General features: G+C 48.9%; 1 protein-coding gene across 6 annotated transcripts in view; it reads right to left on the bottom strand.

Annotated features, from left to right (window-relative positions):
* The window catches only part of LOC100119623 (protein turtle), a 186,552-nt gene that overhangs the window by 16,757 nt on the left and 156,082 nt on the right, over positions 1 to 13,713 (bottom strand). For 4 of the 6 annotated variants that reach the window (XM_032597512.1, XM_032597515.1, XM_032597511.1 and 1 more), the window contains 3 exons: positions 3,466 to 3,691; positions 3,115 to 3,390; positions 1 to 288 (listed from right to left, as the gene is read on the bottom strand). In XM_032597512.1, the coding sequence (XP_032453403.1) occupies positions 1 to 288; positions 3,115 to 3,390; positions 3,466 to 3,691 (790 nt within the window). Of the gene's footprint in view, positions 289 to 3,114; positions 3,391 to 3,465; positions 3,698 to 13,713 lie in introns of all 6 variants that reach the window. The other 2 variants (XM_032597510.1, XM_032597513.1) reach the window with 1 other exon arrangement.

The following is a 13,713-nucleotide window of genomic DNA, read 5'->3' as shown; positions in this document are numbered from 1 at the left end:
ATTCGACGTTGAGATAGGCGCTGGCAGTCTGGGGCTCTCCGATGCCGTTGCTGACGGTGCAGAGGTAGGTTCCGGAGTCGTCGGCGCTGACGGGGTTGATGGCGAGGCTGCCGTCCATCCTGACGGAGGCGCGCGTGTCCAGCTCGGACACCTCGGAGATGGGGGCGCCCTCGCGATACCAGCTCACGGTCACGTTGCCCGGCAGCGCCTTTGCCTCGCACGGGAACACCACGTTCTCGCCCTCCAGCTTCGTCTCGTTCTGCGGCGGTATCGTTATCACGGCTCCGCCTGCGGTGCGACGTCGATGCATTTTTATTTTATATCCTCTCTATATAGTATAATGGCTTTTTCTCTTTCCGGGGGGCGTGGAGAGCTTTCGTCGTCGCGTCAGCAGCTGCGAGAGCGGAGCTCGTTTGCCATACGCGGTTGACGGGACTTGCGAGCTTTATGGGGGAGAGCGTGTGCCGGGGTATTACGGGCCAGGGGTAATGAAAATATTGCTTCCACTGCGAGTTTAGAGCCTGGAAATTGGATGCTCCGCGCTCGCCCGGCTATCGATCGCCTCCGCTCGGAGAAGAGAGAGAGAGAGAGAGAGAGAGAGAGAGAGAGAGAGAGAGAGGCTGTTTCGAGGATTATGATTTATGCTCCGAGGTTTTAGAGCTCCATGTGTTTGCGCTGCTGTTGTCGAAGAATAAATGTAATATGCCGAGATGAAAGTATCGCTTTGAAGCTTCCGACGTCGTATCGGAGAATTTGACGTTTTATCCGATCCCGGCTTCTTTTCCATCGGAAAGACACGCGGCCGCGTTCCACGTCAGACTGAAAAACCGACGTCCTATCCTTGCGATACTCTATCATTTAATTATCCTGTCGACGTTCGACGTTTAAAAACCGCGACTTTTCTCTCGGATGAAAAAAAAAAGAAGAAAAATCATGATACACCAGGGCAACTCATCCGGAATCCAACATTTCCCTCGCTCGACACTTGCGTCGCCCCCCGGCGTATCCGCGATTCGTCCCTCAGACGTAACAGCAGCAGCTCTTTTCGAGTGCGCTCGAGCCTAAAGCCGTGCACGGGCGCGTAAAGTGCAACTGCCGTTTGAAACGACGTCGTCGTCGAGGGATCAGCGGTGACGACGACGAGGCGCGTACACCGCGCGAGAAGAAAGACGCATCTCTCCGAGCGACGCCGAGAGAACGGGGGTAATGATATTCAAGCGGTGCGTGCGTGTTTACGCGCGGTGAACTCGCGGGAAATATGAATTTTAAATAGGCCGTCGCCAGTGAACGAGGACTTCTCGAGAAGAAAAATGACGGGTATAAATGCGAGGGGGGAAGAAGCCGAGCTCGAGCGCGATGTCTGAGATCGAGGAGGATCTCGCGGAGTTTAATTGATACAATCGAGATGGAAGACTCTTTTCCGCCGGCTTGGCAGCTTATTTCAGAGGATTTTAATTGCCGTCTCTTTTTGGCGGGGCTGTGAGATATTGCTAGCTCGACGTTTCAATTATTCAAAAAGCTCTCTCGAAAATCAAAACTCGAATCAAAGGGTCGACGACGCCAACGAGTGAAAACAACGATCCAGCCCCGTGCTCCTCGACGACGCCTTTAAAACGCCCTTTCGCACAAAAGCTCGGAATCTTCTCTCTCTACTTTCTGCCTGAAAAAAAGGGTCGAGCAGTGGAATCCTACAGCGAAAAGAAGAGGAGGAGCCGGGCGAAAGACAAATCGCCCTATAACGCCCAGAGCTCAGGCTTAATTGGCTGCTGCAGCAGGTCCAAACGGAACCGTAACCACTTTGCCTAACGCGAATTTTATCGCGCGCGGCCCTAGAAAGAAGGCTGCACGCGCGCGCGAAGTTACGCGGGATAGAGACTCTCTCGCGCGCGCGAGCATGGAGGCAGGCTTGAATGCATCGACCTATAAATTTTACGAGCGCGAGCGCTGGGGAAAAGATGCTTCGTCCTCTCCCTCTCTCTCTCTCTCTCTCTCGAGGTGTCCATAAAATTTATGGATTTAAGGGGTTAAAAGTCCAATACCCGGAGCTTCGATCAGGCTTTCTTACTCGTTCTCTCTTTCGGATTTTTACAACAAGAGCTTTCGACACCTTGATGAAATCGAGGGTTATTGTTATTTTTAGCTGAATTCTATTATGCGCTCGATGAAATTGCATGATAATGAGACGTTATAACTGCGCGCGATCTCGTCTATTTTCTATTCATAGAACCGAGGAGTGTTCCGAACGATGATCATAAATTCATTTTCTATTAACATGATGATGAATATTATTATCCAAACTCATTAACAAATTCAATACTTCGATGACCGGGAAATCGATGGAAATTATATAATGCAATCGTTGGAAGTATAGGCGATTGTTATATTGTTACAACGTAAAGCGAGGAAATCAATTTCTTTTCGCAATTTCATTACGAGAAATCACTGGAGTCGCTTTTTTTATCAAACGAAAGTTTTATGCGACTGTATACCCTGGGAAACGCGTAGCTCCGCGTGTCAACGTAGTTTTTGCGCGGCGCGGAGAGCTTGAAGTTTATGGTGTAAAATGATTGCTTTCTAGGTTTTCAGGTCACGTAGCGGTTTATATGAATGCTTTTTACAACGTATGTTTATTAGCGCGAAGATACGACTCTACGCCTTCTGCATCGCTGATATTGCTTCGCGGGTCGCAGAGCTCGATTTTCATTCTTTCATCTTCACCTGTATATTTACTTTTGAAAAATGCAAACGGATCATAATATTTTATCTCACGGAGAATTTGTTTGCTAATTTATGGCGAGCTGGCAATTAAGAGATTTAAATAATCCCTAAAACATTTAAAGCGGATTAATACCTCTTCCACGCTGGCACTTGAGGCGAGTCGCTCACGGCTGAAGCCCGGTTTACTGCGCGCGCGCGCTCTCGGGAAACTTAAGCGAAACCCTTGGCTATACACTTGCAAGTTTAGTTTTACACGTGTGCATTAAAATTAGGCTTAGCTGAATTACTAAGGGCGTAAGCCCCTGAAGCGCGGCAACTCTAGATCCGGAGCACTTTACGCACTCGCATACGTCGGCTGTATATAATAATACACGATGTATAGCAATCAACACTGACCGGCGATGATGACGCGAGCGGTGTGACTGATCTGGCCCTCGCCGTTTCGCGCGAGACAGGTGTAGTCGCCGATGTCCTCGGTCTTGATCGTCGAGATCCTGAGCTCGGTGCCGTCGTTGATGATCGTGACGGTCGACGATGGCTCGACCGGGTTCGCGTCCTTGTACCAGAGTATCTCCGGCGTCGGCGTACCCTCCGCTTGGCAGTTGAGGATGATCGCGTCGCCCAGGTTCACGTAGATCATCTCCTCCGGGGTTATCGTGAATCTAGGCGGCGCTGCGGTGACGAGGAAATTTCTTTTAATCAATCATCGACTCCGTTGCATTTGAAATTTTTTTAATCTATACGTACCGTGAACGTCCAGGTGGAACCAGGTACCATTTTTGTTGTTATTGGGTGACCGGTTGAGGAAGACGACTTTGCACTCGTACCAGCCCTGGTCGCTCTCCTGAATGTTGGTCAAGTTGAGACTCGCGCCGCCGTAGGGCGAGTTCGGGCTGACCTTGGCGACGCGACCCTCGTAGCCTTCGCCACTGTGGGTCGGGTATGACTCGTACCATATGTATATAGGTATCTCCTGCCCCTTGCATTAACATCAAAACGCAACATAAACGTGGGATCCGCAACTCGCATATTCTCTCGGCTACTCAGACTTGGCGCAAAGTATATAACCTGTATACTATACGTACTTCCGTTTCGTTAGATTGCGTCAAGTTTGATTCGCCGGGAAACATTATATGTAAATATATCACAATATGAATGCAATGACGATAATGCAATTATTGAAATGCTCGCACAATACCAAGCTGCGCCAGTTCATTTTTGCGAGTGTATCATCATTACCATACACACTCCGTAAAAGAGGAGGAGCTACGCGATCGACTGGCTTCGCTCGTTATCATTAATGTATATTAAAGCTGCGTGCACTGTTGTAGCAGCACAGAAATGAACAGATGCATGTAGCGATGCGACGTAGTTAATGAGAAATAAAAAAAAAGTACGTCGTGTGTGTGTGTGTGTTAAAATGACATTTCGAAAAGAGCTACAAACTGCTGTGCGGTGGGAGACGGAGAGGTAATTACTTCAAAACATGCCTGTATATCGTGGAGTGTGGAGGATTTTAGGAATTGAGTGAATGGCGGACACGTGGGATGTGCATACGATCAAAAGCATGACAGAATTAATTAAATTCTTTTGGTATTATTCAAAGTTAATTAATGTTTACACTGCTCGAGAATTATTACTAATCCCCTCAAAGGGGCAAATGTTTTCCTCCCGCGTCCTCGTGTGTAAAATTTTGGGAAATATCTCGAAAGCTCGCTTGAATCGTAAAAGCTGAAGGTATACGACTCGCTTAATTGCGAAAATGAGCGCGTGTTATGTAAAAATAAGGGGGACGGAATAACGCGCGTGTTTTCCGAGAGAAAATACAATTAACAATGTCGAAATACGCAAACGAGGACTTGTTGTTTGAGTCGACGTAGTGGCGTAATTCAAGAAATCAAAACGACTCTCGAGCCATAAGGAATGTCGCTCGTCGCCGGCAGCTGCAGCAACAGCATGAAAAAGCCCCGCGCTTTTCAGCGACGGGACTCAAATTAACAAATGTGCGCAGCTCGTCGAGTACGAAGTCGAGGAAAATACTCGGATGACAAGGGAGCATGATGGATTACGAGAAGAGGGAAAAAACATTTTTTAATTCTTCAAAATTTGCGTGTACAACTAAACCTGATTTCACTATTGGAAAATTCGAGCTGCATAGAGCAAGAGAAAGCGCAGCGTGAGGCAAAAAAGAAAGTATAAATAAAAGACGTGAATAGAACAAAAAGAGCGAGTCGGTGTAGAAGGGCAAACGGGCTGAAGGCAAAGTAGTACGAGCGCGCGGTTGAGACGGCCGGGATGCACGATACTGGAATAAATTACGTAGCTGAAGGGTTCTTCCGACGAGGAAGAGGGGGGGGGGGGGGGAAGAGGGAGGCGCAGGCCGACTACTTTCTCGTCGTCGTCGCTATTTTTGCGCCCGTATCGCGAGCTCGCTCTCGACTTTCTCTCGAAGCGGGGTAAACATCCTTAACCTATTCATGAAAAGTGCCTGCTACTTCGCCCTGATAACCGAGCGTAAAGGCCTGCGCGCGAAACGAACAAATAAGCTTGTCCTGAATTTCCCATGTAATTGTCGAGTAATTCACTCTTTTTTTCCTCGCCTATAACGAATCTCATTAATTATTCATCTTCTTCCTTGTACGAAGAAATGTTGCAGGCTTTCTTTGCGCTTTTGGCGAGACAGTATAAATTGCACCCACGCGTCCTGGAGAATATTAACATTCGATATAGGTTAAGTTGAAAACAAGCGAGGATATTGTCCTTGTTCGCAAGTGCTAATAAATTAATTAAGTTGCCGAGTATCGCAGTTGAGAGTTAATACTTTACGAGCGCAATTTTCGGTTAAGCTCGAATCATTACGGACATAATAATGTCTCGCGCGGCGCGACTCAATACTGCGCTCGCAAACTCGGCGAGATGATAAGAGTGAAAAATCAAATATAATAATAATAATAACGGCCGGAGTTTCGAGATTAAAGGAGCAATATCAACGGAGTGTACCATCCAGGATCGAGGAGAGGAAGCAGAAAAGTTGACGTCGGAACGGTTACATTTGGTCAGTCTTCTGAAATCGGAAAAGTGAAGACGCTTCTTGAAGCCCCCCCGTGTATGTAGGTCAGGATTTGAGCTCTCGAGGAGAAAAGAGAAAGACCGAGAGGAAAAGCACAGGAGTATGGAAGCCGCTGCTCCCGGCGGGTAGGTTTTGATAATTCATCCGTGGAACAAGAGCCAGGGAGAAAGAGAACGAAGCCCCGGATGTTGAAGTAACATTCTGCGCCGGAGTAACGAGGAAATAAAGTTAAGAAAGTATGCAACGCCGCGTGGCTCAGTCTCTCTCTCTCTCTCTCTCTCTCTCTCTCTCTCTCTCTTTCTCTCTCTCTCTCCTATTCCTTTTTTGCGAATCCCAAATGCGCGATATGGAAACTCATTTTGAATTTCCTACGACTTCATTTCCTGTTTTACGATTCCAGCGCGACGATTTTAAATGAAGAAAGGAAAAAGGTCTTTTTACTCTTCATCCTCGGGGGATGCAAAGGAGAGAGCTGGAGAGAGAGAGAGACCCTGTTTTATTGTATATTCCGAGTTATTGACTGCTACGTTTGCGGTGATGGATTGCATATTGTTATGTGCAGCTTTGCCTTTTTCAATTTCGAGGCGGTTCTTCGAAAGTGCGCGCCCCATACTTTTTACATTCGCAGGAGAAATTTCTTATTTACGAACGAGCGGTGTTACCCGAGTTACGTACAGTGTCTGACCAAACTCGGATGCTACTACTTTATCTCTCTCTCTCTTAAAATCAATGCACTTTACGCGCCCGAAATAAAAATCTCGCGTATACAATGCACGCATTTTTCACTAAATGTCCGAGCCGCATTTTCCCGAAAATGTTTATGACAATCGGGCGTTTTCAATGGCCAGCCAGGCGCGTCAGCACGCTCTGCAAGACAAGTTTAAAAAAGCTCCCGCACGCTTGTGTTACAATTTCTGTCGGCCCATTGTCCGGTCGGTGCATAAAATCGCGCGTAATCAGAGAGCGACGGCGGCCAGTATTCATTCGCCGCGCGACCGTGTATATGTACCCAACCGTCGAATCTCCGGCCGCGTGAAATGTTTCAACACAAACGATCATCGACGCGCAGTTCGGTTCATTTGCGCGTCGGTCGGCATCACGCGCTTCATGGGAAATTCATTCACCGTCGCGAGACTTTTCGATCCGCTTGCTCGCTCGCTCTCTCTCTCTCTCTCTCTCTCTCTCTCTCTCGGCTGGACGATGAAAAATTAATCGACCTGTCCCTCCGATGTTCCGCGGTATAATGTTGCACATGGTAGGTTTTATTCTTGTTTTTTGCCAAGCGGAAGTTTCTCGGACTTTGCGAGCGTCGAATAATACAGGAGTTTTTTCGTCTTTATACGCGGATAAATCTCGCGTAGGATCAACAAAAGCCGAGTTTTCCAACCGCAAGTATATGGCAGATCAGCCAGCGTCTGAATAACGCGCGAGTCGGCCGTGCATAAGTTCTAAACTTAGCCTCCGAGCTTGAGCTAAAAAAGAAGGAACGTGGAACCGGTTAACCAGTCGTTCAAATATATACGCCAAAGTGGACGCGGAGGAGGAGCGGGTGGTTGAAAACAAAAAAAAAAAAAAACGACAACGAAGAAGAGGCTCGGAGCCGCGCGTTTGAGGGTTGATAACCCTGACACGGTTGAGTAGTTACAGCCCGAGCGCCGCCACTGGCTGCATTATGTATCACGACCTCCTAATCGCTCTGTCTCTCTCTCTCTCACGTGTGCGCAGACTCTATACGCGTCCCTCTCTCTCCAACGCAGTCGCATATGCGACGGAATCAATGCCGGCGTTGGATCGAGGCTTTTTCCTCGTCGACTTTTTTGTCGCCCCTCTCCCGTCGCTTTTTTCTTCTGCTAGCCCGAGATCTATAGGTCATTCTCTTTCATCTATTCCCGATGATAATGCTGAATAATTATGCGTTGCTCTCGGCTGTTTCCTTGGCCCTCGGCTTTGGCGATAATGACAAAAACGTCTATTGATTTTGCCGCGGAAGCTATGTTATCGCGCTTCGAAACGACTCGCTCGCGTCGACTATTTTTCGGGACGTACTGTTTGCTCGCTGCAATATTCGCGACTATTTGATTGAACGACGCCGGGAGTAAAGCGACAACCGCGGTGATTTTGAAAAATTCAAAACGATTCAATAAAGCTGAATTTCTTCATGGAGAGAGAGAGAGAGAGAGAGAGAGAGAGAGAGAGAGAGAAAATACGCGGGCGATGCGGAGCTTTGTAAAAGCACGGAAAAAAGCAATTTCGGATCACGGCGCGCGTCGCGGAACAGGTTTTAGAGCTCGAAAAATTTGATACTGCCATTTTGAGTTTGCGCTCGCGCGTACAAAAGAATACGAGTGATCCGCGCGTACACAGCATCGGTGTAAGCCCATCTAACCGGTTAGTCGTTGCCGCGCTACAAGTTTTAAAGTATGTAAATACGCTTTCCGATGTGTACCCGAAGCTCCGCCGCGCGCATATTATCTTGAACTTTCTTCGGTAAACTCTCGGCGCAGCGTTAATCATGCAAAGGGCCGCGCGAGTTAACGTGATATTTTTTACAACGCGCCGACTTTTCTCCTTAACTTCGTATACGAACGCGTGGAATCGAACGATTGCGTTCTTTTCCGGATCATCGACTACTGCGAGCTTGTTGGCGGGACACGGACACACTCGTCGGCGACACTTTGGCACGTCTCTCTCGCTCGCTTTCGAGAGTCAAAAACACTGCAGCCTCTCTTTTATACAGATACGTAGCCGTCTTTCTCTTAACGTCCTATTTTTAAGCCAACTACAGCTTAACCGGCTAACGCTCAATCGATATCCGGCGACTCTAGTCTCGAGGCCCGCCCCGAGAGTCTCGAACTCTCTTTCTCCCTCGCCTCTTGAGGTTTCCCTCTCTCCCTCTCTCTCGCTCTTGGACTTTCAAAAAGTTCTCGTTAAATTAAATTCGCCAACTCGAGCTGCTGCTACTGCAGGCCACTGTGGACGTTCCGCAGACCGCCGGCGCGCGGCCCACCCACCACTGCTGGCAGACCACTTCTTCGAGTCTCAATCTCCCTTTGCTCGCTCTTTCTATCTGTATTTTCCCCTTTGACGATTTCATCCTCTTTAACTTTTCCCAGTCATTGATTTTTATTCGTCCGTACGTTTCTTTGATTTTTCCGCGCTTGTTTATTTTCGCAGACGTCGCGGTTCTGATTAGTTTGCTCTTCTTACCGCTGTCTTCGCACGCGATTGGTCGTGACGCTTTAATTCTCAGCTGCAAAAAGCGCGTATAGGTATAAATCTCCCGCGCCATCAACCTGTATGGGGGGCGAATGAAAAAAAAGAGTCAAAAAACTCCCCCGCAAGCGGCGACTCACGTCCCTTCCGCATCGATATTTGCTTGATTAAGCGTCGGCGGGCGCCCCCCCCCCCCCCCTACGGCAATCCTTTGGTCGTCGTCGTCGGCATTCTGCATGCGCTGCACACGCCATCGTAAACATGGCGCTGGTCCACGTGGCCATTGTGGAAAGTCGATCGGTTAATCCCGTTTCCGAGCTTTGTTTGTGGCCAACGATCGTCCCTCTCGCCTCCGGCGAAGCGCAGGCATGCAGTTCGATTGTGTACCCTCTCTCTCTAGAAGGCACAGCGAGACTCTGCTACTTCTTGTGATCTTCCGCCGAGGAGAGAGTTATCCAGCTTTCTTTGAGCTTAGATGATTCCTTGAGGAGTTTTAATCAAACGCGCAATTCCAATTTGAACAACTGATAAAGCTCCCTGTGCCGAGAGCAGCTGAGAGAGAGAGAGAGAGAGAGAGAGAGAGAGAGAGAGAGAGAGAGAGAAGAGCGAATCAAAGCGCGGCACAAAGCTTTTTTCAAACTTTCCATTTAATTAAACCGTTTCAGCGTTGCGGCCGTTTACTCCCGGACAATTAATCTGTTAAGTGCCGCTACCTGCTTTATTTCTCGCTCAATCCGCGCGCGATTTTACCGCTCGTTAAGCGTTTACTTTTCTTCCCCGTGGAAATTTGCATTCCCGGAGACTTTCCCTCTCTCTATCTCTCTCAGCCGCAACTCGCACTGTCAATATAATAGCCGGAGAGAAGTTGCACCCCCCTGACTGCACGCTTACTTGCATCTCTGGGGGAACGTAAATTGAAGCGACTGTCTAGCGGCGTCTCAAGACGGAGACGACGCTTTCCTTCGCTAGCGCTAGTCTGCAGATTAAATATTACCCTTGGAGACGCGCGGAATTTCGGATTCGCCGCCGCTGCGCATTGATTGGATTCGTGTTTTCTGCCGCGCCGTGGACAACCGAGAAGGGAAAATGTCGCGAGGACGATTATTACCGTCGATGCTCTCGATTTAGTCGAAAAAAAAGCTAGGGAGGGAGCGTATCAGCCCTGCAGTGTCAGTGCAGTTGCGCGCGAGTGGAAAGGCGAACGGCTTAATTAAATTTAGCGATTCATGAAAATGTCTCGCAGGGGAAATTTATTCCGCATTCGTAATGGGCTGGAGTGAGAGAGAGAGAGAGAGAGAGAGAGAGAGAGAGAGAGAGAGATAGAGAGAGAGATAGAGAGAGAGAGAGAGGGAGAGAGAGAGAGGGAGAGAGAGAGAGAGAGGGAGAGAGAGAGAGAGAGAGAGAGACGCGACGCGTTGGCGGGGCAGGAAAAAAGGGAGAAGTGGAGAAAAGCCGGGAAAAGTGTCTCCGGCGAGAATGGATAATGTTGCGCGCGAACCAGCTGTGTTACACCTCTGTTTTCTTCTCTCGTGCAAGTTTAAATATTTGTTCTGCCTCTTTTCCGCTGCTTTTCTTGAAAAAAAAAAATCCGCAGAAAAAGCGTGTTAGGGTTATGTTGCTTCTTGTAAGCCAGAGAGTACTATCGAGTCGATGAACCGGTCTGAATTTTCCGAGTTGTCTAAAGCTGCGCGCTTGCGCGCCTGAAGTTCCGAGTAGAAGTTAAACTATTATCCTGGGCTCGAGCAGCGGCGTAACTCCAACAACATACCTTAATTAAACAATTTTTTAGCCTTTGTTCGCCAGGTAAAGCTACTTTAAACTTACGCTACGTACTGCACAATGGAGAAACATGTAGCTACTTACGCGGCAGTTTGAGCGAGTTGATTTTGGATTTTATCGCTCGCTGCGTGTTTCGTCGCTATTGTCTGCGAAATTCGTACATCCCGAGCAACGACGATCAAGGTAATTTAATTGCGCGCGTTATTTAATCGTCAATAGTCCTCCTCTCGACGCGAATCCCTACAAAACGATGCCTAATTACACAATAGCTTCGTGCTCTCAAACGTCATATTTTCCCTTTCACAAGACTAAAGGGGAGGCTTCGCGCGTATATGCGAGCTGAGAGCAGTGAGGCGGAAATAAAGCTCAGCCGAGGGAATTCAAGTGCAGCGACGATCAGAGTGAGGGAGAGCTGACCTCTCGGCTCGAAATAAATTAATATTTCCCCCGGCTCGTCAGGATATAGGCCCTTTCCTCCATTTCCCGGCGGTTCGTCGCGGGGATCGATATCGGCCGGAGATTTACATTTCTTCGGGAATTTCCGCGCGGAGAATGCAATTAGCCCGGCGACAGGGACGAGCTTACCGGATTCGACCGGCTGTACTCGTAATGTTTCTTCAACAATTGAATATTCGACATTCCCTTACACGCTCCGGAGGCTAATTGTAAATCTGGAAGTCCCGTTCTTCGCGGCGGGAGCCCGAATTAGGAAAAGCCTCTCGCGCGCAAAGCCTGGAAATGGTTAAAGAGGCGTCTCTCCCTCGCGTGCACGTAGACGCCAGAGCGAGAATTGGCCGCGAGTGGGAAGTGCCAGAAAATTGAATCGCGCGTGTTTGCACATTGCCTAGTGTCTCCATTTGTTTCATTAAATTACGTTATGCGTTTTAACCAAGAAAGAGAGAGAGAGAGAGAGAGAGAAAGCTCCTTTGATTCGCTGGCAAGGACGACGTCACCCGCGGCGCGTTGCCTCGGTCTCTTTGATTCGCGCCGGGCTCCGAGTGATATTTGCTGGTTTTGCGCACGTGCGCGCTCTCGTTTGATCATATTTTGTTTGAGGCTGCTGGAAGAGCGATAGCCGAGCGGCTTCTGCGTCTGCTCCGCTTTTACGGACTTTGCTTTCGGTTAAGTAGAAATCCCTGGGTTCGGTCAGACGTGCCTCGCAGTTTCGGTCCTTTTCCTCCCGAGCAAACAAATGAAGCCGGCGAGTAGTCCATTCATCTCTGGTGGGCGTCCGTATTATACGTGTAGAGTAGCTGATGCTTTTTCCTCCTTCGCACGAGAAGCGACGGCTAAACGACTGGAGTTATTTATGAATAAAGCGCTCCGGGACACAAAACAATGCAGCTGATCCTAATTCATAACTCAGCGGAACAATGGCGGCGGCGCATTAATTTGCATTTCGCTCGGGGGTTACGCCAGTCGATGTAATCACTGCCGGAAACACAGCGCGCAGCGCAGCCTCGTCGACTCTTTAAGGATTTCGCTCGAGTGCCTTCGCAGCTGTCGACAGACGGGAGAATGACGTGGTTGGTTGTTGCGCCTCTGCGGAATTAATTTCATTCAGGCCCCGGCTGATGCTGTAATGCGTAAGTACGCGCCTTTCGCGGTCTCGAGAGCGCTAATTTTCTCTACTCTCTTTCACTCGCGCTGCGAGTATTTGCGCATGTAATGCACTGATGCGCGCGCTCGCGACTGGAGGAAACAAAAACGAGAGCCGATAAATCCGGACAAAGGTGAACTTTGCGAGCTCACAGAGAGAGAGAGAGAGAGACCGTATTTTTAACGAAAAGCAACTGCGCGCGCACGCGTCAAACCGCGCCGGAGCTTCTATAGCTCGGAAACCAGAACGAGAAAACGCGCTGCAGAGCAAAGCGTCTGCTTCCGGGTACAGTAGTAGTCGCTTTCAGCGTAGACCTATGCGCAGTTCGCTCTTTCTCTCCTCCACATATTCGCTGCACGAGGGAAAACGCGATACAAAGCAGCCGAGCATTGTCCGAACGAGAAGAAAGAAAGCAAGGGCTAAAGAGCGAATCTAGAGTATGGAGCGAAGCCTGTGGAGAGCGCGCGGCCTGTATAGAAATATATAGAGTAAAAGGGAGATAAGTCAGAGAGTCGCAAGTTTTTGCCACCGGCTGTAACTAATTCTCCCGAGTCCTCGTGCGGCAGTGATTTATGCAGCAATGGCCTCTTCAGCGCTGGAGATCCTCTGCGACCGAGTCTGAGTGAGATGGATTCTTTTATATATCGGTTTACGCGTCTACTATACGTATATATACAGTCGCAGTAGAGCAAAAAGTCAATTCGCCGGAGCTTTTTCCGTCGGGCATCGCGTCGGCGACTGTTAACGACGAGCCTTTCCGCTCGCTTTAATTCTTATCCACCACCAAGCCGACCCTACCCTTTTTAAATCTTTATTGTCTTTCGCGAGAAGGCTTATGAGAGCTTGAAAGGATGCACTTGCTTTTTACGTACTTTTCATCGTCCTCTGCCTCGGACGTGAGCTGCGCGCTTCGGCTTGTCAATTTAATCGTTCCGAGCTAGGCGGCTTTCGGGAAACAATGACTGTGCCGAGCGGGGATGAAGATAAGAAGGCGCCTTTGAGGCTCGATCTTCGACAAATCGCGTAGCAGCCGCAGCGAGTGAGAGCTCGAACTTTGATACAGAGCACTTACTTGGCGCAAAGTAGCTGTATACGAAGGAGGATTGCCGTCGCGGCGGCGGCACTGTTTCACGCAGACGCCTAAGTACGTCGATAATGAGACGATCGCGGTAATGGCAGACAGAATCGATCAATTAATTACAGATCTACGGCGGGAGAGAGAGAGAGAGAGAGAGAGAGAGAGAGAGAGAGAGAGAGAGAATCGAACGGCGGGCTACAGCAGCGGCAGCTAGCGGGTTTGCGGTGTCAATATTGAATTCATGGATAATGCATT

Source organism: Nasonia vitripennis, chromosome 2 (genome assembly GCF_009193385.2).
Source record: "Nasonia vitripennis strain AsymCx chromosome 2, Nvit_psr_1.1, whole genome shotgun sequence".
Lineage (NCBI taxonomy): Eukaryota > Metazoa > Arthropoda > Insecta > Hymenoptera > Pteromalidae > Nasonia > Nasonia vitripennis.
Note: the sequence above shows the minus strand (reverse complement) of the source record. Positions and strands in the feature narration are given on the sequence as shown.